This window comes from Vidua chalybeata, chromosome 2 (assembly GCF_026979565.1).
Source record: "Vidua chalybeata isolate OUT-0048 chromosome 2, bVidCha1 merged haplotype, whole genome shotgun sequence".
Lineage (NCBI taxonomy): Eukaryota > Metazoa > Chordata > Aves > Passeriformes > Viduidae > Vidua > Vidua chalybeata.
The window spans coordinates 996,320-1,024,259 of NC_071531.1; the positions used below are offsets into that span (position 1 = coordinate 996,320).

Here is a 27,940-nt window from a genome sequence, read left to right on the forward strand (position 1 = left end):
TACAAGTATTTCCTTGGAATTGATTCCCAGGGCTGTAGTGGGGAGGAGGGAAGGGGCTGTACATGGTCTGGGAGCTGTGGGTCAGAGGGGAGGTCACACAGCTCCAGCCAGGGAAGGCAGAGGAAATAAAGCCTTGGAGGGGTGAAATCACTGCCTGTGCAGGGAATCAATATCACATTATTGATCAGAGCAGTTGGATCACTGCCAGAGAGGCCAACAGAGAGATCTGTCCCAGACCCAACACCCATCTCCATCACAGGCACCTTGATCCAGATTCTGATATTTTGCCATGTGAGCCTGATGTGAAATGGGAATTCACAGAGTCAGGCAAGGTTTGGGTTGGGAGGGACCTCAGAGCCCACCCAGTGCCACCCTGCCATGGCAGGGACACCTCCCACTGTGCCAGGCTGCTCCAGCCCCAGTGTCCAACCTGGCCTTGGGCACTGCCAGGGATCCAGGGGCAGCCCCAGCTGCTCTGGCAATTCCATCCCAGCCCCTGCCCACCCTGCCAGGGAACAATTCCCAATTCCCAATCTCCCATCCAGCCCTGCCCTCTGGCACTGGGAGCCATTCCCTGGCTCCTGTCCCTCCAGGCCTTGTCCCCAGTCCCTCTGCAGCTCTCCTGGAGTCCCTTCAGGCCCTGCCAGGGGCTCTGAGCTCTCCCTGGAGCTTCTCCTCTCCAGGTGAGCACCCCCAGCTCTCCCAGCCTGGCTCCAGCCCTGGAGCAGCTCCGGGGCTCCTCTGGGCTCTCTCCAGCAGCTCCATGACTTTGTTGTCCCACTCTTGCAGCAGCAGGTCCTGTTTGGGGTTACTCTGGGAAGCTCCCGCTGCTCTGCCACAGAAATGGATCCCTTGGAAGGATGAGTTCCCCTTGGAAACACCAGATCAGTTTTACAGCTCGAGCCCCGTCCATGTTACACATTTTCTCCTTTACAGGTTTGAAAACATAACGAAGGAATTCCAAACCTGAAAAGCCAGCCTGGCTCCCACCATGGATTTTCCAAGGGGTTGTAACAAAAACTAACATCTTGGGGAAAGGCTGGGAACAGAACTTGGGATACTGAGACATCCAAGAGAAGCACATGGAGGAGTAGGGAAGAGGAGGGAATACGAGCAGAGCCCGAGACCCTCAAGGACCCACCTAGACCCCCTCAGGGTCTGGCTCAGAGCCCCTCAAGGACTGCCCAGAGCTCCTCAGGGTCTGGCCCAGAGTCCCTCAGGGACCTCCCCAGATCCCCTCAAGGACCTCTCCAGATCCCTCCCCAGGTCCCCCTCAGGGACCCTCCCAGAGCCCCTCAAGGACTGCCCAGAGCAGTCCTTGAGACTGCAATCTCCAGATTGCAGGGACCCCCTTTGATCTTGGATGGGATCTTTGCCCACGCCCCAGGCCAGATCCCCTCAAGGTCCTCCCCAGATCCCTCCCCAGGTCCCCCTCAGGGACCCTCCCAGAGCCCCTCAAGGACTGCCCAGAGCCCCTCAGGGACCTACCCAGATCCTTTCAGGGTCCAGCCCAGATCCCCTCAGGGACTGCCCAGAGTCCCTCAAGGACCCGCCCATATCCCCTCAGGGACCCTCCCAGAGCCCCTCAAGGACCTCCCCAGACCCCTTCAGGGTCTGGCCCAGATCCCCTCAAGGATCAGCCCAGAGTCCCTCAGGGTCCGGCCCAGATCCCCTCAGGGGGACCCTCCCAGAGCTCCTCAAGGACCGGCCCAGATCCCCTCTGGGACCTCCCCAGAGCCCCTCAGGGTCCAGCCCAGATCCCCTCAGGGTCCCTTCCAGATCCCCTCAAGGACTGCCCAGATCCCCTCAGGGACCGGCCCAGAGTCCCTCAGGGGGACCCTCCCAGATCCCCTCAAGGACCTCCCCAGAGCCCCTCAGGGACTGCCCAGATCCCCTCAGGGTCCCTTCCAGATCCCCTCAGGGACCGGCCCAGAGTCCCTCAGGGGGACCCTCCCAGATCCCCTCAGGGTCCAGCCCAGATCCCCTCAAGGATGGGCCCAGAGTCCCCTCAGGGACTGCCCAGATCCCCTCAGGGACCCTCAGGGATTGCCCAGATCCCCTCAGGGTCCAGCCCAGAGCCCCTCAGGGACCCTCAGGGACTGCCCAGATCCCTTCAGGGACCCTCCCAGATCCCCTCAGGGACCGGCCCAGAGCCCCCTCAGGGACTGCCCAGATCCCCTCAGGGACCCTCAGGGATTGCCCAGATCCCCTCAGGGTCCAGCCCAGAGCCCCTCAGGGACCCTCAGGGACTGCCCAGATCCCTTCAGGGACCCTCCCAGATCCCCTCAGGGACCGGCCCAGAGCCCCTCGCGTTCCGGAGGCTCCTCGGCAGAGGCCGCTCCGCGTCCCTGCTCCTCCTCCGGGCTCAGCCTCCGTCTCTCCCGCCTCCAGCACGTTCTTCCGTGGGGTCCCAGCCAGGCGGCCCCGCTGGCCACGAGCTGCAGGGCCAGGGGGAAAGCCCTGAGCTCGGCCTCCTGCAGCCGCTCGCCCAGCGCTGCCTCCGTGTCCCCCGGGCCCGCCGGCAGCGGCTCCCGGCGGATCGCGGCGCCGGCGCCCGGCTCCTCCTGCGGGCACAGAGCGAGGGAGAGCCTGGGGACGGGCCGGGGTGCGGGTGTGCGGGAATAAAGGGTTTCTTCTCCTCCTGGGAGGAGGAGAAATGGGAAGAACCCACCCCAAAATGCAAGGGAAGAAGACAGGACTTCAAGCAACCCCACTCTTCCTGTTTTTTTTTTACTGGTAAAAATCCCAAGGTCCCCACCCCTTCCTGCACCTGTTACCTCTGTCTGTTTCTGCCTCCAGGAAGAAAAGGAAAAAAAGCAAATTGCTAACTTCCAAATTTCCCTAATTTCCCAGTTGTGAGGCTACTCACCAGGACGAAATGCACAGTGCAGCCTGTGACTTTGAATCCACTTTCCAGGGGCTCTTGCTGGGCATTTCCATCCTTGATGAGTGGAAAAAGTGATGGAGAAGCATTCAAAATTTTTCCTGGGCATCGGTGTGAGAGGAGAAAAAAAAAAAAAAGGAAAAAATAAAGATAATTTGAATGGAATTTTCTTTAAAATGAGATATGATCATCAGTCCAAACCCTGAGCAGCACTGCTCTGCTCTGAGGGAATTCTGCTCTTCCAGGAGCACGGATGCAGCAACATTCCCAAAGGAGCCTGTCCAAGCTGTCAGTGAGTAACTCCTGAGTGAGGCCTCAGGAGCTGGCACTAACTCACTGCTCACCCCTCACTCACTCACTGCTCACCCCTCACTCACTTGGGGCACACACGGAGCTGTGTCAGGGTGTGCAGGGCACCACGCGAGGGAGAAATCCCTCCTGGCAATGGATAAATCCATCTTTCTCCCATTTTTCTCTGAGTGGGAACTGCAGGGGCTGAGTTCAGCAGGACTCCCCAGCTCAGGGGAAGGCACAGAGCCACTCCACGCCCCCACTTTGCCCCTCTCACTCTGCTGAGGCAGCACAAGGGGTTCCTTTGGCAATCCTCAGCCAGAATCCCAATACAATCCCTCTGCCAGGGGGAATGGAAGCAGAATCCCATATTCAGAATTCCCACAGCCCCATTGCAAGAGGGAAGGGAAGCAGAATCCCATATTCAGAATTCCCACAGTCCCACTGCCAGAGGGAAGGGAAGCAGAATCCCATAGTCAGAATTCCCAAACCAGAATTCCCACAGCCCCAGTGCCAGGGGGAATGGAAGCAGAATCCCATATTCAGAATTCCCACACCAGAATTCCCACAGCCCCACTGCCAGAGGGAAGGGAAGAAGAATCCCATATTCAGAATTCCCACAGCCCCACTGCCAGAGGGAAGCACAGGGTTTCCTTCCTGGAATGTCAGCAGTGCCAGCAGGGCTGAGGGATTTAATCAAAGGACAAAGAACTCTGACGGTGGAATCTTGGTGAGACCAACCACCCCTGCTTTAGTTTCTCTTTTACATTTAATTTCTTACCTTTCCATTTTCGGAGAAAAGGGCTGGACAAAACTCTCATGAACCCTGACAGACAGATGAGCTCCACAGAGAATTCCTCCAGGACTCGGTCAATGGTGCTGTCGAATTCCGAGCGACTCCCGTACAATTTGTGATCAATCACCTGGAGCAGTGAGACACAACAAAAGGTGGGATTGGGAGCAGCTGCTTGGGCAACAGTGAGGAACAAACCAGATGAATTCCAGGACACTCCATGATTTGAAAGGAGGGTGCAGTGAGGTGGGGTTGGCCTTTTCTGCCATGTCCCAAGTGAAAGGGTGAGAGGAAATGTGTCTTAAATTGCACCAGGGGAGGTTTGGAGTGGAGATTAGAAACAATTTTTCCCTTTCAAGAGTGGTCAGGCACTGGCATGAGCTGCTCAGCGAGGCAGTGGAGTTAATTGGCCAGACTCTCTGGGTAAGGGGAGGAGGAGGTCCTTTATTTCTGCCCCACCTCCCATTTTCAGGCCCCCAGCTGATTCCTGACTCTCCTGCGGACCTTCAAACTAGGGGCTCACAAAACTTCGTGCCCTTGCCTGTGAAAATGGGAGGGAATTTTGGTAACTCTTTTTTTTTTTTTTTAGGCATGAGTCAGAAAAATATCACATGAATCCAACTCAGGAGCTGAAGAAACTGCTTCAGAACGCTTTCCATGCAGGGACAGTCTCTAGCAGAGTTTATTTCCACCTGTGCACAGCTGCAAAAACAACTGCTCAAACCCACTCGATGTCAGAAGGGGGAGTTCCTGCCTTTGACATCCCAAGTCATGGAATGTTCTTAAACAATGCTGATGGTCCTTGCCAGGAGTTTTTATGGAACCAACCAGAACAAATTCCTGTCCCAAAGAGCTGCTTTGTGGCTCACGGGCAGGAGAAAACTTGTATGGGACTGGGCACAATGTGAGACACAGGTTTTCATCCTGGAGAAGAGAAAGAAAGCTCCAGGGAGAGCTCGGAGCCCCTGCCAGGGCTTGGGGACAAGGGATGGAGGGACAGGAGCCAGGGAATGGCTCCCAGTGCCAGAGGGCAGGGCTGGATGGGAGATTGGGAACTGGGAATTGTTGCCTGGCAGGGTGGGCAGGGGCTGGGATGGAATTGCCAGAGCAGCTGGGGCTGCCCCTGGATCCCTGGCAGTGCCCAAGGCCAGGTTGGACACTGGGGCTGGAGCAGCCTGGCACAGTGGGAGGTGTCCCTGCCATGGCAGGGCTGGCACTGGGTGGGATTTAAGCTCCCTCCCAACCCAGTCTGGGATTCTGTGATTCCAAAGAGGGATAAACCCAGGATACAACACATTTCTGTGCTTTGCAGAACCTGAAGTTGGGCTGATTTCAGCCAAAGCTTGGGGCTCATGGGCTGCAATCTCAGACCCAAATCATCCATTGAAATCCCTTCCCTGGGATGCAGCACTCACTGCCAAGCTGGGAAAAGCCCAGTGAGGACTCCCAGCTCTGTGCTGCATCCACGGGGAAAGTTTCACACTGAAATGAAACCTCAACACTCAGCAAGCATTTCCTGACCAGCCACGGGCTCAGCAGCTGGGAATAAAAAGGAGAAGGGGATGTGTCCTTACTGTTACCGATGGATAATGGGACAATTAGCTCTCCCAATTAAGGGATGAATACTGTGTGCATATTAAGAGAGGCTTTATTGATGTATAGTTATTATTGTTTAGATGTCCTCTGTTGTCCCCATAGTCCTCTTTTCCCCCCTCTGTATTGTTCCCTGGGTTGTCCAGGACAGGTAGAAAGAAGCCATGTACATACACCCCTTCCATGGGGCAGTTGGGAATGGAAAAGCTTCTTGTTGGGTGGGGGCATGACAACACCTGACCTCCAATCAGGCTACAAGAAAGCAATCTCCACCAAAAACCAGCAAAGAAGAGCTGACTGACAGACTTTAGGAGGGGCCAGGGGTGGCTGATGCAACCCCCAGGGGTATCAAAGACCGAGCATCCATCCTGAAGATGAATCAGCCACCAAGGCAGTTCCCAGCGCTGCAATTTCCCCTTATTTAGTCCTTTTGCTGTAACTTTTGTTAAGCTTCAATAAACCTTTGAACACTTTAAAAGCGAGCGGTCGTTCCTCACGCTTACCCTGGTGGGGATTCCGGCGCGGGCGGCGCTCCGCAGCTCCTGCACCCCGGGTCTGTTGGAGATGACCAGCACCAGCTGGGCACAGCTGCCCGGCTCCCGGGCGGAGCCGATGAGCGCAGGCAGGGCCGTGCCTGCAGCGGGGAGAGAGCAGAGGGTGGGGGACACCTCAGCCCCCACGCTGGGAAATCCCCAGAGCCCTGCCTTGGAGAGACTTTATACAGAGTTTCCCCCAGCTGGAAAGGACTTCCTCGTGGAGTCTTGCTTAACAATGAACCCCTCCTGTTCCCTTCCTCGTATGCCCCAAATTCTCGTGGTTTCTCCTTTCCCTGTTCCCTCACTGCTTGTGGTATCCCTGGTGGCCAGCCCTGTTGTAAATGCAGGTGAACCCAGTGGGAAGAAATGGAAGAAATGCTGATGTGTGGCTCCAGTTCAGAAGGCTGAATGATTTCTCTATTATAACTATACTATAATACATTAATATACTGTTTAAAGGAGATAAACTACAAACCTACTTTTCTCACTACCAAATCTAACCCACAACTCGTGCCCCTCTCTGAGAGTGCAGCCACAGGTGGGTTGGATTGGCCACCAGCCCCAAACAATCCTCACCAGAATCCAACCAAGCAATCACCCCAGGGAAACAATTCTCCAAACACATTCCACATGGGGAAAACAAGGAGCAGAAATAGAAATTGTTTTCTCTTTCTTTCTCTCTGTGCTCCTCTATGAAAAAATCCTGAGAGAGAGAAGAATGTGCTGCCACACCGGCCCCATCCTCCCCGTAGGGCGATGCCCTTTGCCCTGCCCCTTGTGCCATCCCCTGCTTAAACCTGGTGCACACCACATGGGCTCATTTTTGTCCCTGGTTTCCCTTCAGCTGCTGAAACAAACCTCGCTGGAACTGACCCTGCAAAGGGCCCTTGTGCCTCTCTTGGCTGAGCTAGCTGTGTGTGGGTGTTGTAGATTCATATGATAATGTTGGCTTTTCACAAATGTCAAAGTGGGTTCTGTATGTGTGGTGCTAAAGTAACTTTGCTACAAAGAGATGGTTTTCATTCCTGTTGGTAATTAAGCTCAGTGCAATAGCTGATATCGGTGTGCTTGTGTTAAAATGCCTGCTGGGATGGGATAACACCCAATGGACACAGGATGAGGACACCTGGCCAGATGTGCCAGCCCTCAGCACTCCCTGCCTGAAGGCAGCGTGGGCCAGGGCCCAGAACTGGAGGCGATGATAAAAAAGGACTAAAAGCACAACCAAGGAATACACATGCTCTAAAAAAGTGGACCCAGGAAGGAGATAAGCCAAACAATTCTTGGAACATGTAAACTGGTTTGGGGAGAAGTTCACTGTGCCTAAGGGTCTATGAATATGCAAAGGGCTGATGTCATGAAAAGGTATTTAAGGGGTGTCCCCGAAGGTAACGGGGTGCTCTCGGCTGAGTAATAACCTTTGCTCTGTGGTCCTTGTCTCCCACTGTCCTTTATTAAACTTTTTACATTTTCACAGCAGGGTGAACGTGGTTTTCACAGTGGACTTGGCTGCCTTGCCTGAATGCCTCCCCAAGCAGCTTTTCCACAGGAGATGCTTATTGGGGATTATAGGTAGCAGCACCCACCACCCAAACCCCACTCTGCTACACCACAGCCCTGGGAGGGGCTCTCAGCTGCTGCCTGGACAAAGATCTGCTCATCCACAAACAGCACTGAGGGTGGGGGCACTGATAAAGCTCAGTTTTTAAGCAGTGCAACACAACTCCTTGACTTGCAGTCAAAGTGAAACCCTGGACTTTGAGGGGTCTGGAGATTCCACTGGAAGAAAGGCCTGGTGGACACACCTGAACCAGCCTCTCCTGTGTGAGGACATTCTCTGTGCCAGGACAAGTGACAGCTCACCTGCTCCAGAGACAAGAACAGCCACCTTCACCTTTCTCTTCCTGGGCTGGGGCTGGATCTCGGCAGTGCTGGTGTCCAGCAGCTGCTGGGGGCTGCTCAGCTGCAGGGCCTCTGCAAGATTCTCCACTTCAATGTGAGAACCTGCTCCAAACACATGGGAAAACTGTTAGATTCTACCTTTCCTTCTAAAGTGACTTTATGTAGTTTATTAATAATGTTTCAACGACAAGAAATTGTACCAGCAATGAGTTTATGCTGGCACAGAGAGAGCTCCAGGGGGATTCAGTGCTTGAACAGCCCAGGTCTCAGGAGCTGTGCTGGTCTCTGGTGTTAGCTGCTCACAGAGCTGTTCACAAAGGCCCAGGCATGGCCTTTTCAAGGATTAGTCCCATCTTTTATACCTCCCATGTTGCAAAAGGATACTAAAAACGAGCTGAGGTGACATTTTGGCTGCCCAAACAGTTGGGTTTTCCAGAGGGATTTTGGTTCATGTCCTGCTGGATGTCAATCAGTGACACACCAGGATTCAGACTGACCATCACCACACGTGACTGTACAAAGCTGTGGCCTGTCCTCAACCTTTCCTCAGGTCTGTGTGAGTTGGGAAGGACTGGACAGGAGGGGAGTTGATCACCATGAGTGTGGTAAAATATCCCCTGATTTTTGGAACAATCAGCACAGGGATTCTCTGAAGCCTCAGGGAGGGAAAGAGGTTATCCAGGTGCTGCCACTCTGAAGGAAGAACTCATTTCTCATTTATTTAACACTGAAATGTAAATGTGGAGGAGTCCAGCAGCCTCCAGCCTAGTGAAACACCAGGAAAGTGGTGTGAACTACACAGACTTTGGAACAGGGAGTCTCTTCAGTCCCACGAGGATACCTGCTCACCTGTGTGACAAGGGGCAACCACCTTCCCAATCAGCCAGGCCTCCTGCTGCCTCTGGATGTCCTGGAGAACGTGCTGGGCCAGCTCCTTCTGCACGACCAAGACAGCCCCAATCCCACAGGGAAAGGTCTGAGCCATCTCCTCTGCAGAGAGGTTCCCCTCCTTGTAGAGCCAGCCAAAGATTTCAGGGATCTTCCAGCTGAGAGCATCTGGGAAAGATGGAAACTGGTGTGTGGGCACCACAAATGTTTGTTATTATTTATTATTTACTGTCTGCAAGGACAGGGACGTGTCACAAGAGCTGGTAGAGAGCAATTCTTGCTGCCACAGAATCCCCAAATCCCTGGGGCTGGAAAAGCCCTCCCAGCCCAGGCAGTGCCAGCTGTGCCCCGTGCCCACCTTGTCCCCAGCCCAGAGCTCTGAGTGCCACCTCCAGGGGACACCTGCAGGGATGGGCACTGCAAAGCTCCCTGGGCAGCCCCTGCCAAGGCCTGAGCAGCCTTTCCATGGGGAAATTCCTGCTGCTGGCCAAGCTGAGGGGACCTTAAAACCCATCTCAGTCCATCCTCTGCCATGGGCAGGGACACCTTCCACTACCCCAGGGTGCTCCAAGCCCCAGTGTCCAACCTGGCCTTGGAAATTTCTTTCTTTCCAATTTCATTCTAGAGAAATACAACCCAACACACAGACACCTTTCTTTCCCCCTCCCCACTGTATTTTTAGACCCACATGAACACGGTTTTCTTTAGTATTTCAAACTTCTGAATTCTTTGCCCAATTTTGGCTTCATTAGAAAAAGTCCTGCCTTACTCACAGATGACAGATGTGGTGGGGAAGCTACCAAAAAGTGCATTAAATGCACGTGTGTGTGGAGCAAATCGTGTAAATTTATTGCCCTACCAAACCTCAGTATTTGGTCAAAATATTTTGTTTGGAGAGGCGTCCTGAGGAACACATAATCTTCTCCAACACCTTTTGTCCTAGAGATGTGCTGCCCTTAATCTCCTCTGGAATTTCCCTTCTCCACCAAACAGTGGGGCTCATGACTTGGAATAGGAATGGTTTTGGCAGCCCCTTGGGAAGGACTCACTTGGGGCTGTTCCCTTCTGCAGGGACATTTCTGAGGATTGCAGCTGAAGGTGGGAGGTCAGGTCCGTGCTGGGCCTGAGTTCTGTCCCACAGGAGCACCTCAGGTACTCACCCAGGACGGCGCTGACGTGCTCGGGCAGGAGTCTGGAGATGCCCCCCAGGAGCCCCTCGGCCGTGGGGGCAAAGCCCTTCACGTGCCCCGAGCGAAGGACGGGCAGCAGAGCTGGGCTGAACATCTTCCCTGGGGTCAGCAGAACATCTCCTGCAAACAACAGCCTCAGCTCAGTCCTGCTTAAAACCTCAGGAGAGGTTTGGAACAAAAAAAAATCACAGAATGGGCTGGATTGGGAGGGACCTTAAAGTTCACCCCATCCCACCCCTGCCATGGGGACACCTCCCACTCTGCCAGGCTGCTCCAGCCCCAGTGTCCAACCTGGCCTTGGGCACTGCCAGGGATCCAGGGGCAGCCCCAGCTGCTCTGGCAATTCCATCCCAGCCCCTGCCCACCCTGCCAGGGAACAATTCCTACCCCATATCCAGCCTAAAGTTGCCCTCTCTTCCCCCTTGTGCTGTCCCTCCATCCCTTGCCCCAGGTCCCTCTGCAGCGCTCCTGGAGCCCCTTTAGGCCCTGGAAAGGCTCTGAGCTCTCCCAGAGCCTTCCATTCTCCAGGCTGAATTCAATGACTTTGTTTCAAAGGTCGTGGGGTGTTTTTGGGAATGAAAAACAGGTTCTGCCAGTCCTTGCAGAAGGCCTGGGGAAGGAGGCAGGAGCGCTGCCCAGCCCTGCAGAGCAGTGGGCACCAGCCCGACCCCAAAGGCTGACGAGCCCAGCCCGATGGGAGCAGCCCTGGCCCTGCAAACGCCTCGGGAAGGAAGGAGCGCGCACCCAGCGTGGTGTCCCCGCAGCTGCCCGGGGCTGGCGAGGAGCAGTGCAGGGAGGATGTCAGCAGGATCCTCCGCACCACGCCGAAGGCGCGGCCGTGGATGGCGGCGGAGCCCAGCCCCAGGAGCGCGTCCCCCTCCTCGGCTCTCTGCAGCCCCGGCAGCCGCTGGCCCCGCTCCACCGCGCCCACCGCGAACCCCGCCAGGGCACAGTGCCCCGGGGGACACGGAGCTGCCACTTCTGTCACCTCCCCACCTGCAAGGGGAGACACGGGTCAGCACCTCCTGCTTGTGGTCGTTTTAGACTCACAGAATCCCAGGATGGTTTGGGTTGGGAGGGAGCTTAAACCCACCCATTCCCACCCCTGCCATGGCAGGGACACCTCCCACTGTGCCAGGCTGCTCCAGCCCCAGTGTCCAACCTGGCCTTGGGCACTGCCAGGGATCCAGGGGCAGCCCCAGCTGCTCTGGCAATTCCATCCCAGCCCCTGCCCACCCTGCCAGGGAACAATTCCCAATTCCCAATCTCCCATCCCCTGCCCTCCCTCAGCTCAAAGCCATTTCTGTAACACCACTTTAAATTTATGGCATCTCATAAAGTCAGCAGCACATCCAGGGACACAGAGCCTAAGAAGATTCAGAAATATTTTTTTAAATCCTTCTTGGTTTGTTCCTTCACCTCAAGACTGCAACAAAACAAAGGTTCATGAAAGAAGAAGTGGTTTTGTCATTATTGTTTCTGGTACTCACGTGGCACCTCCCCGAGGATGGGAGAGGGCTTGGAAACATCGACATTGAGGAATGTGAAGTTTCCAGTTCTGTTCTCCTTTGTTCAGGGATAAAGAAGGAAGCAGAAGGATCCGAGTGCACAAACACTAAACCCCATCTTTCTGTGCTGACCCATTTTACAGAGCAGGAAGGACTGAAGCACAAATTCTCAACTGTTTTTTTTCCCCACCAAACAGAAACCAACAATTCCAGGGCTACATTCTGCCTCTGCCTCCCAAGTCCATTTCTCTGGTGATAAATTCAACCTCAGCCCCTTCACATCTCAGAGGAGAGGAGGGTCCATACCCAGGAAAGCACAGCCTGCACTCCTGCAAGCCTCAGCTATTCCTTCTTTGATTGTTTCCATCACTTCAGCATCGAGTTTGCCACAGGCCAAATGGCTGAGGAAGAAGAGGGGCTCAGCCCCCTGGGCCAGCAGGTCATTGACACACAGGGCCACCAGGTCCTGCCCGATGGTGTCGTGTCTTTTACAGACCTGGGCAACCTGCAAAACACGGTGGGAATGAGAAACAGGCAAAAACTCCATTATTGATCACTGAAATCAGCAGAAACCTTCTTTTCTCTGAAAGGAAGCACTGCAGGACATACATGGAAGACAGAACGTGATGCATTACCTGGTTGAAATCAGGAGAAAACAGCTCATTTTCTTGCAGACAGAAAAAGAAAAATCTATTTTGCTGGTTTTTTTAATATTAGTTCGAATTTCAGCCATAGCTACCTAGAAATTGTCATTTGGAGATTTTTTTTTTGTTTGCTTTCTGGAATATTATTGCAGAATCATGGAATGATTTGGGTTGGGAGGGACCTTAAAGCTCATCCCATCCCATCCCATCCCTTGCCATGGCACTGTGCCAGGCTGCTCCAACCTGGCCTTGGGCACTGCCAGGGATCCAGGGGCAGCCCCAGCTGCTCTGGCAATTCCATCCCAGCCCCTGCCCACCCTGCCAGGGAACAATTCCCAATTCCCAATCTCCCATCCAGCCCTGCCCTCTGGCACTGGGAGCCATTCCCTGGCTCCTGTCCCTCCAGGCCTTGTCCCCAGTCCCTCTGCAGCTCTCCTGGAGCCCCTTCAGGCCCTGGCAGGTCTTTGCTAAAGCACAGACAGTTCCCTCAGGGAAGCTGCTGTCTGGATTTAGAAGAAGTCCTCAGGGTGTCTGCATTTCACAAGTAATGAAACCTGGCTCAGGTGTTGTGGCTCCCATGAAGTTCTGACATTTCCAGCTCTCAGGGGTACCCTGGAATGTCCTGCTCAGCTCACAGGGCTGCCATGGGACAAAGGTTACACAGGGATCACAGAATTATAAAATCAGAGAATTATTTAGGGTGCAAAAGGCCTTTAAGATCATCAGTGGATAAAGTTTCAAGGAGGTTCCTTTCACTGACACAGTTCCACCTGTGCAGAAAAGCCCAGGACAGAGGGATGGGCGAGGGGAAAACGTGGAATAAACACCACTGGATTCCAAATGGTGAGGGAGCAGCACCCAGACAAAGCCTGGGCTTGGATTCCTGATTGATTTCCCTGGCTGCTGGATTGAGGAGTGTTGTGGAAACAGGCACCCCATGGCCTTTGTGCATGACAGCACCTCCCTGCCCCTGCTCCAGGAGCAATCCTGGCAGGCAGCAGCCAACCTTTCCTTGGCCAAGGAAGAACCTTGGGAGCACAGCTGGGGATGTCTCTGTGCCAAGCAGTTGGAACAAAAACCCACAAGAGCCTGCACCAGTCACTTTTTCATGCCCAGAGGTGCCTGAGGATGTGAGACTGCCAAAGACCTTTGGGGTGATTCTGCTCAGTCTCCTGCTGTTCGTTGTCCTGGCATTAAAGGCAGAAACCATTTGAAACAAGGGACATTGCTGTGCTTGACAGTGAAAGGAGCTTCAGATCTCTACTCTCCTGATGGCTGGAAACCTTCTGATTTAATAGATAAATAAATCCCCAGGCCAACTTATCCTGATTCAATACATAAATATACCCCTGGTTCAATTTATCCCAATTCTCTACATAAATCTATTCCTAACTCAGCTTATCCTGTGTGCTCTTGGCTAATTAAAATTTTTTATTTCTTGGCTTCTTTAATGTTTATTTCTTCCATCCTTCCTTTCCCCAGTGCCCTGGCAGAGGTATCTGTTCTCCCCCTCCACACACAATTTATTAGGCTGAGCCTGCCAGTTCTCATTTCAACAACTCCCTGTGCTCCTCCACACAGATCCTCCTCAAAGCCAATGGAACCTCTCATTTATAGCAGAAATTCTGGGGTTTAGTGCCTCGGGTTTTCAGCTAAATTTTGGGTTTGTTGTCATTTCACCACAAAACATCCACATCCTCAATGAAGTATGCCCAGGCCTTGCACAAATAACCATTTACAGAGTGCAGGTGCCCACTGAGGTGGACTCGGGGGTGTTTGCAGAGCTCAGGAGGGTGCAGGTGCTGGCACTGGAGCAGCCCTGGCAGGTTGTTGGAACCCTGGCTGCTGAGAATTTCAGACTTCCTGTGCTGACAAACACTGACCCCCAAGAGAACACTGCATTGGACCTGAAACTGTGGAGAAGGCTTCCAAAATTGAGTGATAAAACTGAAATGATGAGTGTGTAGTTTAAATAGAATTGTGTAGTATCACATGGCAAAAAACCTAAAGTTTTAGCATATAGTAATAGATAAAAGTTTTAAAGCAGAAGCTACTCCTTCTTCTTTACTTTCTTCTTCATAGGTTTAAGTAGTATTGTGTAATTAGATAAAAATCCACATTATGAGTCACTAGTTAGTTACTAAGTTAAAAGTAAAAATAACTTAAGTGTAATTTCTTAATTAGACAGTTTATCCTTAAAAAAACCTTCTAGAAAGAGAGATACAACTCCATTTTTTACCTTGTACAACTTGTAAGACTGTAACATAAATAAAAACTAATAAACATCTAAGTTTAAACTAATAAACATCTAAGTATCTTGTACAACAAGATACAAACATGTAAAGAAACAAGATAAAGACATCGAAGTCAGCAAAGAAAAAGTCAAATCCCAAATAGGGAGGATGAGGAAATGCCTTAACCATAAGGCTGAAAACCTCTTGTAAAACTATAGGGAAAAACTCTTTTTGCCTGTTAGACATGAAAGTATAGAGAGAAGAAAGTGTTCCAACTGATATCAAACAAAAGCCTCCATAGCAAAGTTAACAGATAGTTAAGTAGTTGTAAGCTATAATAAGTTTAAACAGAGAAAGAGGGAAAAATGATAAGACCTTATACCCACAAAGAGAGAAGTCTTCTATTCCCAGAGATAAAGATGATTTTAGAAATCAATAATAATAATAAAAAAATCATAAAAATCAACAGCAGGTGACATCAGCTTTGCTGCAGTGGAGCTGCCACTTACCTGCAGTTTGGGACCAAGGCCCTTGGTCTGGGACACCAGGATGGGATCATCATAACCAGATGCCTTCAGGTCAAAGAAAGCAGCAAAGCCTCCTCTGTCAGAACGACCCCCTGTGAGTACAAACACAGCATGGGCTGGATTTATGGGAAATAAAACCACCCAAAAAAGAAAAGAACTGCAAATTATCCCCAGATCCCTGGGGCTGGAAAAGCCCTCCCAGCCCAGGCAGTGCCAGCTGTGCCCCGTGCCCACCTTGTCCCCAGCCCAGAGCTCTGAGTGCCACCTCCAGGGGACACCTGCAGGGATGGGCACTGCAAAGCTCCCTGGGCAGCCCCTGCCAAGGCCTGAGCAGCCTTTCCATGGGGAAATTCCTGCTGCTGGCCAAGCTGAGCCTGCCCTGGCCCAGCCTCAGGCCGTTCCCTCTCCTCCTGTCCCTTTTTCTGAGCCCTGTCCTGGCTGTCCCCTCCTGGCAGGAGCTGTGCAGAGCCACAAGGTCCCCCCTGAGCCTCCTTTGCTCCAGAGTTTTAATTGCTATTATTTTATTTATTCATTTATTTCCATTATATTCGTCTCCATTCTGCACCTCTAAGAAGCACAATCACCTCCGTGGCAAGCCAGGCATTTGTTAATTAAGCATAAGAGGAGCAACAAGAAAGAAATTAATTTTTTTTTCTTTGTGCTGATCCCAGCCCAATTTCCCGAGCTCAGTTTCAATGCCATGAGTGCATTGCCCAACCCACAGGGGGAAAAAAACCCAAAATACTGAAGGAATTCCCAAATCCTTCCCAGTCCTACCTGCCCTGGTGCCTCTCACAGCTGGTGTTTGTGGCAGACGGCCCAAAACCTCCCTGCTCCCAGCTCCTACCTGTCTGTCCTTGAACACCAGGGCCCTGCGGGGAGGGAAGGACGAGCTGGCAGCAGCAGCGACCCTTTTCTGCGGGGCCCAGCTGAGGTGGCCCAGATGTGAGGGGCAGGGAGGAACATCTGGGCTGTGCTCACGTACAGGGGCTGGCGGAGCAGCCGCAGCCCCCGGCGCCCGATGTCCCTCCTGAAGGTGGCCCCCTGGAAGTGGATGGTGGCCACGCCCTTGTTGGCTTCTCCCAGGGCTTCCATCAGGTCCTGCCTGACAGCAGTGACGGACAGGACTCTGCCACCACTTGTCACCACCCGGCCATCCTTCAGCACGGTGCCCCCGTGGAACACCTGCAGCCCCAGCTCCTTGGCTTGCAGAAGCCCTGCGAAAACAAAGGGGATTCTCTGAGGGTTCTGAATTGCATTCTCTGCTGACAATCTCAGAGGTGAGGTGAGAAGAGCCCTTCAGGGTCATCCAATTGCATCCCAGTGCCACCCCAGCATCACCCCAAACCCTGTCCCCAAGGCCACATCCAGACTCCTCTGGGACAATTCCAGTGACTCCAAACCTCCCTGGGCAGCTCATCCCAGGGCCTGACCACTCTGCCAGGGAAATTTTCTTTCCCAATCTCCAACCTGAGCCTCCCCTGGTGCCATTTGAGGCCATTCCCTCTCCTCCTTTCCCTTGGGACACGGCAGCAGAGCCTGATCCCCCTCACTGCCCCTCCTGTCAGGGATTGTGCAGAGCAGTGAGGTCCCCCCTGAGCCTCCTTTTCTCAGGCTGATCCTCCCCAGCTGCTCTTCCCAGGATGTGTTTTCCAGACCCTTCCCCAGATCCATTACCTTCTGTGCACAAAACACTGAAAATTGAAGTCCTTTATTCAGTCAAGGAACAACAGAAATTTTCACCCTTGCTTTTTTCAGAGAAACAGCATCATCAGTGAAAGGCAGTGAATCCCACTGCACGGGCCCGAGGAATCCCCTTCTGAGCATCCACTAAAGCATCAAGGAATCCCACACTGGTTTGGGCTGGGAGGGACATTAAAGCTCATCCCATGCCACCCCTGCCACGGCAGGGACACCTCCCACTGTGCCAGGCTGCTCCAGCCCCAGTGTCCAACCTGGCCTTGGGCACTGCCAGGGATCCAGGGGCAGCCCCAGCTGCTCTGGCAATTCCATCCCAGCCCCTGCCCACCCTGCCAGGGAACAATTCCCAATTCCCAATCTCCCATCCAGCCCTGCCCTCTGGCACTGGGAGCCATTCCCTGTGTCCTGTCCCTGCATCCCCTGGAAATTGTCTCTCTCCAGCTTTCCTGGGGCTCCTCCAGGCCCTGCAGGGCCACCCTGAGCTCAGCCCAAAGCTTCTCCTGTGCAGGTGAACAATGCCAGCTGTGCCAGCCTTTCCTCCCAGCAGAGCTGCTCCATCCTCTGCTCATCCTGGAGCCTCCTCTGGGCTCTCTCCTACGTGTCCACATCTGGGACACCCCAAAAGTAAAGAAAGAAATCCCTCAGGAACAAAAATATGGGATCCAGGAGCCACCACAGTTCATATCCCTGCCCTGTGCCAGGAAAGCTGGGCTCTCTCTGGGAGCTGTGGATGATTTGTGCAGGGTTTTCCTGCAGGAAATCTCAATCCACAGCCATTTCCTGCCTGGATTCTCCCCTCTCCCTGACATTACACCATCAGTGCTGATGTTACCTCTGCTCTACCCCGCTATTCCATCCTGCCCACTCCACACAATTCCCTGCAACGCCTGGAACTGGTGCTCCACAAACACTCACAGGTGGCTGCTCTGACCCAGCCAAGCAAAACTCTTCAAGGTTTGGGGTTTTTATGGATTCCTATTTTGAGGGAAGGGAACAGGAGGAACTGCTGCCATCACCTGGGGAAACGAGAACCAAGCAGAGTTTTCTCCTTGCTACAGGCTCAGGGGGTTCCTCCCCCCGGCTCTGCTGCAATCCTATCCCTTTGCATCCTGTTTTAAGGAATACTCCAGAATAGAAAGTTTGCCAAGCCATTAAAATGAGAGAATCACAGATTATCCTGAGCTGGAAGCACACACAGGGATCACCCTGCACAGGACACCCCAACAATCCCACCCTGGAAGCATCATCCAAAAATACGTGATTCAGTGTGAAAAAGAGAATAAAAGCTAATAAACCCCATGAAACTCTGAAATGGAAGATAATAACAGAATCATAATATAACAATTAAATAATAATAATTAAAATTATATAATTATAATGAATAAAAGAAATAATAAGAAAATGATAATAAATAAAGGAATAATGAAAGAATGGATCAAATTCCATTCATTTGACTGTCTTTATTGTGATTAAAGCAGGGGGTCAGAAACCCTGCCAGGGTTAAGGCACCAGAGCACGACCTTGTCCCTGGTCGATGGAGGGTCCCCAGAGAGAAAATGCCAAAAATTGCTGCCAAAATTCAGGAGCCCTGGCCAGGAGCTGAGGTGCTGGGCTGACACCAGGAGAGGGTGGGACTGGCAGGGCAGGAGCTGAGAGGGCAGGAAAGGGTTCTGCAACAGTTCCCTCTGTTTGTAAACATGGTAAACACCCTCAGGAGATCCTGAACCAGGAGTACTGGAACAGAGGAAATGGATATTGCACACCTGTAGGAATCCTGAATGGCTATATCCAATATCTAAATGGATATTGAGTACCTGTAGGAATCCTGAATATCTATATCAAATATCCAAATAGATATTGCATATCTGTAGGAATCCTGAATGGCTATATCCAATATCTAAATGGATATTGAGTACCTGCAGGAATCCTGAATATCTATATCCAATATCCAAATGGATATTGATATCTAAATGAATATTGAATATCTGTATGAATCCTTAATATCTATATCCAATATCCAAATGAATGTTGAGTACCTGTATGAATCCTGACTATCTATATCCAATATCCAAATGAATGTTGAATACCTGTAGGAATCCTGAATATCTATATCCAATATCCAAATGGATATTGATATCTACACGAATATTGAATATCCATATCCAATATCCAAATGGATATTGATATCTAAATGAATATTGAATATCTGTATGAATCCTCACTATCTATATCCAATACCCAAATGGGTATTAAATACCTGTATGAATCCTAAATATCTACATCAAATATCCAAATGGATATTGAATACCTGCATAAATCCTGAGTATCTATATCCAATATCTAAATGAATATTGAGTACCTGCATGAATCCTGAATATCTATATCCAATATCCAAATGGATATTGATATCTAAATGAATATTGAATATCTGTATGAATCCTCACTATCTGTATCCAATATCCAAATGGATACTGACATCTAAATGAATATTGAGTACGTGCATGAATCCTGAATATCTATATCCAATATCCAAATGGATATTAAATCCCTGTATGAATCCTCAATATCTATGTTGAATATCTATATGGATATTGAATATATATTTCTAATACCTGTATGAAGATTGAATATCAATATCAAATATCCATATGAATATTGAGCATCTATATCTAATATCTATATGAATATTGGATAGATATCTATATATGTACAGATATATCTAATATCTATATGAATATTGAATATCTATATCTAATATCCAAATGAATATTGAACCTCTATATCTAATATATGTATATAGAATATCTATTCTAATATCTACATGAATATTGAATACCTATCTCTAATATCTAATATTGAATACCTCCATGAATGCAGAATATCCCAATGCCCACCTCGCCCAGACCCCAGAGCCCTGTGAGGAAGTAATTAAGTAATTAACAAGAATTAACTCCCAGAGTTACCTGTTACCTCCATGCCTTTGTCAGAGTCTCCTGGGTATCCTGGGCTGGCCATGACCACACACACAGCAGTTCTGTTCTCCAGCCAGGCTGGCATGCAGCTGCAGAGTTTCCCATCAATTGCTGCTTGAATCACTTCATAGAAATCATTTTTAAGCAGAGGGAGAATCACCTGTAGAAAAGTTTTCAGGGTGATGTAAGTGAATTTTTATTTTGCTTGCTTGTTGAAATTCACCTCAGGGAAAATTCAGCTGATGGAATACAATCTGTATGTGCCAAGCCAGTAGAGTTGGAAACTCTGGCTTTTAATTTAATTTGCAGCATCTTTTGGCACCAGTCACAAATTTAGAAACATAAGGTGTGAGCTTATGTAGAAGGAACTTGAATTTAGGCCCATTCTGCTTCTATCCAGAAAAACAAAATCTGAGGAACAGTTTTTTTAACTAATAATTCACAGGAGCTGACAAAATGTTAAGTTACCTCAGACATTGTCTAAGATGTTCACATCCAGATCTTTCCCTAGAAATAAACTACAACAGTAAGAGGTAAAAGAATGGAGCATCTTTAATTTTCCAGCGTGTTCCACTCACCTGACACTGGGGATCCCCAAACTGGCATTTAAAGTTTAAAATCTTCACCCCCTCTTTGGTCAGCATCAAACCTGTTTGCAGCACACCTGGACACAAAGCCAAGCAAATGAACTTAAACATTTCTTTCTTTCTTTCAAGAACTCCTTTAAAAGAAACAGAGCATTTTGGGGCATTCTGCAAAACAGAAGGCGTTAGGAGCAAGAGTTCTGCAAGCCATAATAATTCCCAAATATCCATAAAAGTGACAAGCAGCCACCTGAGGAGCAGGGCACCACATTTTAAACCCCACAAAGCAAAAGTTCTCTGGCATTGTGCACCCAACTCCATTCTTACTCAACTCCCACTCCGCTCTTACTCAGGTATTGTAAAAAAGGCTCCAAAAAGCAGAAGCAGAACTGGGTGGGAGCCCAACTCTTTGGAGGTCTGAGATCTCCTCAGTGCCAACAGCAGCCCTTGGCATTTAGTGCCACCTGTGGGCACCACCTGCTTTTTCCAAAACAGCCTCTGGATAAAGATCTGGAGAAAATGGACATTGATGTATGTAGGAGTGAGCAGTACTGCAGGACTGAAGTATATGTTCTGCCCTGAACTGCAAATCAATCTGTTTTATTAAAAAATATTTAATAAAATCGTGGTGTTTTAAGGAAACAAGGCCAAAGCTCTCTCCCAAACACAGAGCTGTGAACCACATGAGTGGGGCTTAACACTGCATGAAAAATGAGCTGCAGCTGGGTTATTTCTTTAAAAACAAATACCATCTGGAGTTCAGAAGCAGCCTCTGATGACGGAAGTGACCTGGATAGGGACTTACCTTGGTTTTCAGGTGCTCACTCACCTACATAGGCTGCTCCTTCTTGTCTCAAGCTGTCCACGACGTGCTGGAGGATTGCGCTCCTGATTTGCTCTAGGAGAGCTTCTGGAACCTGACAAGCAGATGAGAGCCACGAGGCACTGCTGGCATCTGCTGGCCTTGCTGGGAGGACCCAGGAGGTGCCTGAGGTGTTTGCTGCTGTCCCACCCCAAGCCCTGCTCCCTCCCTTGGGCTGCTGCTGCCTGGAGGGTGGAATCCTCTCAGGGTCTGTGGTGCTGGAATGACCCCAAGAGTGGAAAAGTCCTCGTTCCCCAGCCCGTGCAGCCAAAGAAGGAGTCTGAATGAGTAGGATCAGCTTCTCAAGGTTGTTTATTTTCCCTTAGCTAGAACATTCTCTCTCTGACCTGCTGAGCTCTGCCTAGCAGGTCGGCCATGGCACTCTGCCTGGTGGAGTTTACGTTATATATTCAAAATTTTGTGTACTGTATTTACAATACTGTGCCAATATCTGTCATTTCTGTTGGACAGTGTGTCTCTACCTTAAACCAACAGAAAAGTGTCACCATCACAGCAAGACAGGGAGGGCAAGACAAAGGAAAAGAAGGTCAGGACATGCCCAAATCCCTCCAACTTGACCCCCTGAACCTCATTCTAAAAACCCCAAAATTCTGCTTTTCCACCCTGTGTTAATTCAGCTACTACACTGCTCAAACCCTTGTGGCTTGTAATTCCTCACACAAAATTGACACCTTTTTCCACAGGCTAAAATGGAAGCCACAGGTGTTTTTGACTTGGTGCCAGGGTCTCCAAGCCCCCTGCCAGGGTCTGGAGCCAGCCAGAGGGATGTGCTGGACTCTGACAGAATCTCACCACCCTGGGCTGGACACAGTCAGAGTGTTTCTGTCCTTGGAGAAACACACACTGCAAATGTGGTGGAGCAGCTTATTTGGAGCAGTGCTTTAAGAACCAACCAGGACCCCCAGGTTATGTTCAGGACACAAAGGTCCCAGGCACACAGGGAATTCTGCAGGGATTCCTGACGTGATGCTGATGGCAGCAGAGGAGCACAAGGTTTGGGAATAACAGAAGAGGTAAAAGAGAGGCTGGTCCAGAGAATGAAACCCCAAAAAACGACTGTTAAGGGGTGAGCACTCCAGAAAGGCCAGGGGCTGTGCTGAGCAGGGGCTGGGGCAGTGTGAAAAATGCAGATTAAATGATTGGCTCTTGGCAAATATTAAATTGAATACTCTATGTGTTATGTTGGAAAGTTGTTTTGTAGTACTGTATGAATCCTTTTTAAGCAGTGTGGTAGATACAGTTTTAGATTACAGTGTAATAATAGAAACTATGTGATGTAAGATATATTTTAACTAGCTCAAGAAAGGGATGAGATAATCAAGAAATTCTTTGCACAGAGATAACAGCAACAAGACAACTAGGAGTTACTGCCTCCTTATGGGAAAAGACAAACATCCTTCCACCTCCTCTCCGTCTTTAAGGAGCCACCAGGATTAAGGGGAAGAAGTTGACGATAAGCAGAGAACACCCTTTGTTTGAAAAGAACTTATGCATCATGTATGAGATATATGAACATGCAACAGGCTGCTGCTTTTGAGGGTCAATCCTTTGTCAGTGAGCTGTGCTTTCAAGAGGAAATCATCCTGACGTCCGGAATTCTTTGCTTTTCATTGTCCTGACTCTTGACCGTCCAAATTCTTATTGCTCTAATTTTTATGACTATTTTATTACTTTTAAACGTTTAAAACAGGTGACTGGCGTTTTTGACAGGCGGCAGCAGGGGCTGGGGCGGCAGCAGGGGCTGTACCTGAGGCACGGGGCAATAGGCTCCCATCCCTGCCGTGGTGGGGCCCTGCTCGCCGTCCAGCAGCCGCTTGTGGGGCTGAGCCGGGGGCATGGAGGCCACGGTGACACCGTCGGTGAAGCAGGAGCACTGCGGGGAGAGACACAGGCACAGCGGTGACAGCGGTGACAACGGCCTGGCCCAAGGGACAGCGCAGCTGGGCACAGGGTGAGGCTCAGTTCTGCTGGAAAATGTAGAAATTGCAGAAGCCAGGACTGAAAAGGATGTTAGATCCCATCCCATGCCACCCCTGCCATGGCAGGGACAGCTCCCACTGTGCCAGGCTGCTCCAGCCCCAGTGTCCAACCTGGCCTTGGGCACTGCCAGGGATCCAGGGGCAGCCCCAGCTGCTCTGGGCACCCTGTGCCTTTTACCCTCTGAGTAAAGAATTTCTCAGAATCCATTTAGATCCAATAGGATCCATTTATTCTGCTACAAGCCAAATGACCTGAAGGGATTCATTGTTTCTTTCTCATGTTTAAATTACCAAGAGAAATGGTGGCTGTCATTACAATTCCCTTTTGATGAATCAGATTTTGAGTCACATGGACACGTGCCTGTCCCCTGGCATGTGAGTAGCCTAAAAGAGGCACTAAATATTAGCACAAAGTTACAGATGAAACAGGAATTACCAAGGCAGATTCCATAAAAACATGTTTTGGGTCACTTCAGGGGAAAAAAAAAAAGCCAACCACATTTTCCCCCTAAAATAACCACTGTAAATGCAATGTCTTTGTTGATGTAGAAGAAAAATCTACTGACAACATGCATTGGTTAGCCTGACAAAGGGTTTGGATTGCATGTTATATATATGCAATAGATATAAATTTCTCCAAGTGCAAATAAAACAACAACAAAGAAAGAAATTTTAAAGAATAAACTTGGGTGTTTATACAGAAGCACAGCAATAATGCCAAAGTATAAAAGCACAACACCACACCATCAATACCTACAGAAAGTTCTTCCCCTTGAAGCAGTTCTTCAATAACAACCATCTCTCCAAACATTCTGTCCTGTAAAAGACAGAACAAAACAAAAGAAATCCCCAGTGAGCAGATATGAAACCACTGCCTAAAACCTCTCTTCATTTTCTTTTAACAAAAAGAAACCAATGTGTATGAGAAGTGCCAGCTTGCTTGAAGGCCAGTGGGGAAAGCCAATGGAATTTCATTTGGACTCAAGGAAGCAACACTGAAATATTCCTTATCAGGCCTGGGAGACAAGGAAAAATTACAATTTGGAGGGGCAGAGAAGTGGGACCTGAGGCTGGAACAAAAGTTCAGTCACAAAATCTCCCAGCCCTGCCTGGGGGACACGGGTGGAATCTGAGGAGACCCAGGGGAACTCTTGAGTCGAATGAAAATTCTTGCCCCCTATAGCAGGCATTACAAACTCCCAGAGTACAGAGCACCAAGATTTGGACTGGCAGGGATTAATGAAGGATTTTTGCACCTGCATAATCTCCTGGACAGCTCTGCAGGCCTCCTCCTTGCTGGCTGCAATGGTCACTTCTTTCCTGGCCGCTGGCCCCCGCGCCCGCACCACGCGCGCAGGGAAGTCTGTGCTTTAAGGGAAGCAGAGTGGGGGTCAGACATCCCTGCTGCATCCAGGGAATCCAGGGAAAACACCTGCTCCTGGGTGCCCCCCACACTCCCAGTGTACCTCCAGAATTCCCCCACTTACTCTGAAACACAAACTAAATCCAGAAGTTAAAAAAGAACAAAGCGTCACCCTGGTAATGAATGGATTTTAACTTTACCCACTCACCCTCTGGCTTGTGAACAGCCAAATAAAACATCTTTTGAAGGGCTGAATTTCCTTTTTCCTAAAAGAACACTTCACTCTCCTTTCCACACTGTGATTTCTGTTAGGTTAAACCTCAACCCAGTTTATGCCACCCAGGCTCTCACCCCTTCTCCCCATCTCGCTGTGCACACCTGGGACAGTTTTCCCTTTGGAGCCTTGCACTTGCTGACAGAGAAGGTGTTGGCCTTGTCTCCGTGTGGCATAAACTGGGTGTTCTTACAGAGCAAAACCAGTGAAAATGTTGGTTTTATTCCCAACCTTTTTATTAAAAGTTTTTATTTAAAAAACTCCACAGGTTCCATGAGTTTATCCCACATGGAGCACTTGGCAGCAAGGACAAGGAGTCTGGGAACACAACCCACAGGCAAAGAAATGGGACTGTTCTCCTTTCGTTGTGGATATTTGACCAGAACCTTCCAAATCATCCTCAGAGAGGGTTTTGCTGGCATCTGTCTGGGTAGAAATGATTCTTAGCCCTTAACTAATTGAAAGATTAGTTGAAATATTTTTCTTTATTACAATTTTTTGTCTATAAATTACTTATTGAGTATCCTGAAGGAGCAGATGGAAAAGAAGAGCTGGGAATTCAGAGCAGAAAAATCAACCTGCTGCAGCTCACAGAATTGTGGAATCACAAAAAGGTTGGGTTGGAGGGACCCTAAATCCCACCCATTCCCACCCCTGCCATGGCAGGGACACCTCCCACTGTGCCAGGCTGCTCCAGCCCCAGTGTCCAACCTGGCCTTGGGCACTGCCAGGGATCCAGGGGCAGCCCCAGCTGCTCTGGCAATTCCATCCCAGCCCCTGCCCACCCTGCCAGGGAACAATTCCCAATTCCCAATCTCCCATCCAGCCCTGCCCTCTGGCACTGGGAGCCATTCCCTGGCTCCTGTCCCTCCATCCCTTGTCCCCAGTCCCTCTGCAGCTCTCCTGGAGCCCCTTCAGGCCCTGCCAGGGGCTCTGAGCTCTCCCTGGAGCTTCTCCTCTCCAGGTGAGCCCCCCAGCTCTCCCAGCCTGGCTGCAGCAGCTCCACACCTGCACCCTCATCAGCTCTCTCTAATTCCAGAGCTGATTGATTCAGAGCTGCTGCAGAAGAGCGAGAGCTGAGGCACCCCCGAGCCCTGCGAGAAGGGCACAGGTGAGTGGCAGAGGAGCACAGGTACCTGGTGATGAACCTGCAGGCTTCCTGCGGGGTGCTGAAGGCTCTCCAGCGCGCCGTGGGCATCCCGTGGCGCTCCAGGAAGGCTTTGCTGGAGCTGCTGTCGGAGGCCAGCTGGGCTGCCCTGGCCCAGGGCCCAAAGCACCGAACTCCTGCTGCCCTCAGGTCATCGACAATCCCTGAGCCACAGAAACAGCACAAGCACCACGGGGGGGGCTCTTTGGGGACACGGAGCCGTGTGGCAAAAGGAGATTCCCGTCATCCCCTTGTTACTCCTGCCTTTGTCTCAGGGAATTCATTCACCCTCCAGATGAGGTTCTGAATATCCACTGACCCTTCTCAGCCTGTGGTTTTAGGGCTCCTTAGCTCTGTGCTTTACTGAGCACTCCCACGGTTACCCCCCCACTTTAAAACAGAATTCAACCTAATTATATTATTTGATACTACTACATTATGTTCATTTATTATATTATAATATTATCATACAATTTATCTATTTTTTTCTGTCAAATTAGGTTTATTGGATTATTTTGTTGACTTACCAGCTGCCAAAAGAGCTTCTGGGCCGACTACCACAAGCCCAATGTTGTGATCTTTGCAGAACTGGGTAACAATAGTGTGATTGCTCACTAATACAGCTGGAAAGGAAAAAATGATTAACTGATGACTGTAAAGCTTAAATAAGAGACAGGAGATGAGAATGTCTTTTTTCCGTCCTCCTAAAAGTGTGATTAAAATCATGAAGCAGCCCACTAAGAGCAAAGTGGAATATCAATGTAATAATACATTTTAATACACATCTGCTAACTGATTAAATCTCTCTTACTTGCCATGTGTAATCAAGATGTATTTTAAAAAGCTGCTTATCACAACAATAACAATTATTGTGATAAGCCACTTATCACAACAGTAACAATTCAATATCACAAAAAAGCTCTTTATCACAACAGTAAGAATTTTAACAATAACAATTTTATTTTTTATTTGAAAATAAAACTTTAGTTTGGGAAAGAAATTCAATTTCATCAGCTGAGTAAAGATTTACTCAAAGAATTGGATGATGCAGCCTGGGCAGACACAGAGATGTTTCTGTTCAGAATTAAGAGCTTTGAGCCCTTTGGTTCTGGGTTAAGTTTCACTGGAACTGGTCACAGAATTCAAGCACAAACGTGGAAGAGATGAGGTGTAGAAATGCAGTAGCCTCACTAGCTTAAGCAGCAAGGCTAAAAACAAACAGAGCAGGGTGTTTTAGGAGGCAGCTGTGAAATTCAGAAACAAAGCACAAAGTGAGGAAGAAATCTGTGCCCTCAATCATTTGTGGCACCACTAAAAGACGAGCAACTGGTACCTGCCCAGTTGGTTTGTCCCAGCTGCTGCAGTGCCGATTGCTTGGACTGGGATTTCATCCCCTGCCACACACACACACTTTTTACCTGAATTGGAGATTTTCCCGTGGCCAGCTGTGCCTGCATTTCCTGGAGCCACAAACACGTGTTTGACGTGTGGGGACTGGGCCAACTTCCAGGCCAGGGCGTGCTCCCTGCCCCCGCTGCCGACCACCAGCACCCGCTCAGCCATGGCCCTGCAGGAAAGCAGCACCACTGCCCTCAGCAGAGAGCCGAGGACAGAGGCATCCCATCCCACTGCCACAGCCTTTGGGTGATACTGACCCAGTTTGTGGCACAAAGGTGCTCGTAGGCCACGGGACACGGCGGCTGTGCCAGCTGGATGGACACAGGATCACAGAACAATGAGGCTGGGAGAGACCTCCAGGATCATCGAGTCCAGCCCATGCCCTGACACCTCAACCAGACCAAGTGCCACGTCCAGTCTTTTTTTAAACACATCAGAGATGGTGATTCCACCACCTCCCTGGGAAGACAATTCCAGTACTTTATTATTCTTTTGGTGATTGTTTTTTTCCTAATATCCAACCTGTACCTCCCCTGACGTAGCTGGAGGCTGTATCCCCTTGTTCTGTCAGTGCTGCCCGGTGGAAGAGACCGACCCCAGCTGTCTGCACCTCCCTCAGGGAGCTGTGGAGAGCAACGAGGTCACCCCT

At 50.1% G+C, this 27,940-nt stretch overlaps 1 protein-coding gene across 1 annotated transcript; it reads right to left on the reverse strand.

Moving 5' to 3' along the window:
* Positions 1 to 1,341: 1,341 nt before the first annotated feature.
* Positions 1,342 to 27,840, reverse strand: LOC128781646 (trifunctional purine biosynthetic protein adenosine-3-like). Its single transcript, XM_053931374.1, has 22 exons — positions 27,549 to 27,840; positions 27,312 to 27,460; positions 26,421 to 26,516; positions 25,883 to 26,057; positions 24,366 to 24,477; positions 23,867 to 23,926; positions 22,878 to 23,003; positions 21,077 to 21,164; positions 20,242 to 20,327; positions 19,655 to 19,823; positions 15,976 to 16,207; positions 15,768 to 15,862; positions 14,973 to 15,082; positions 11,892 to 12,090; positions 10,822 to 11,073; positions 10,048 to 10,197; positions 8,849 to 9,055; positions 7,961 to 8,101; positions 6,065 to 6,195; positions 3,957 to 4,098; positions 2,870 to 2,985; positions 1,342 to 2,564 (listed from the first exon to the last, which is right to left on the reverse strand). Exons 2-22 carry the CDS (start codon positions 27,454 to 27,456, stop codon positions 2,286 to 2,288), a joined length of 3,111 nt encoding a protein of 1,036 aa, XP_053787349.1. The 5' UTR covers positions 27,457 to 27,460; positions 27,549 to 27,840; the 3' UTR covers positions 1,342 to 2,285.
* Between the last annotated feature and the right edge of the window lie 100 nt (positions 27,841 to 27,940).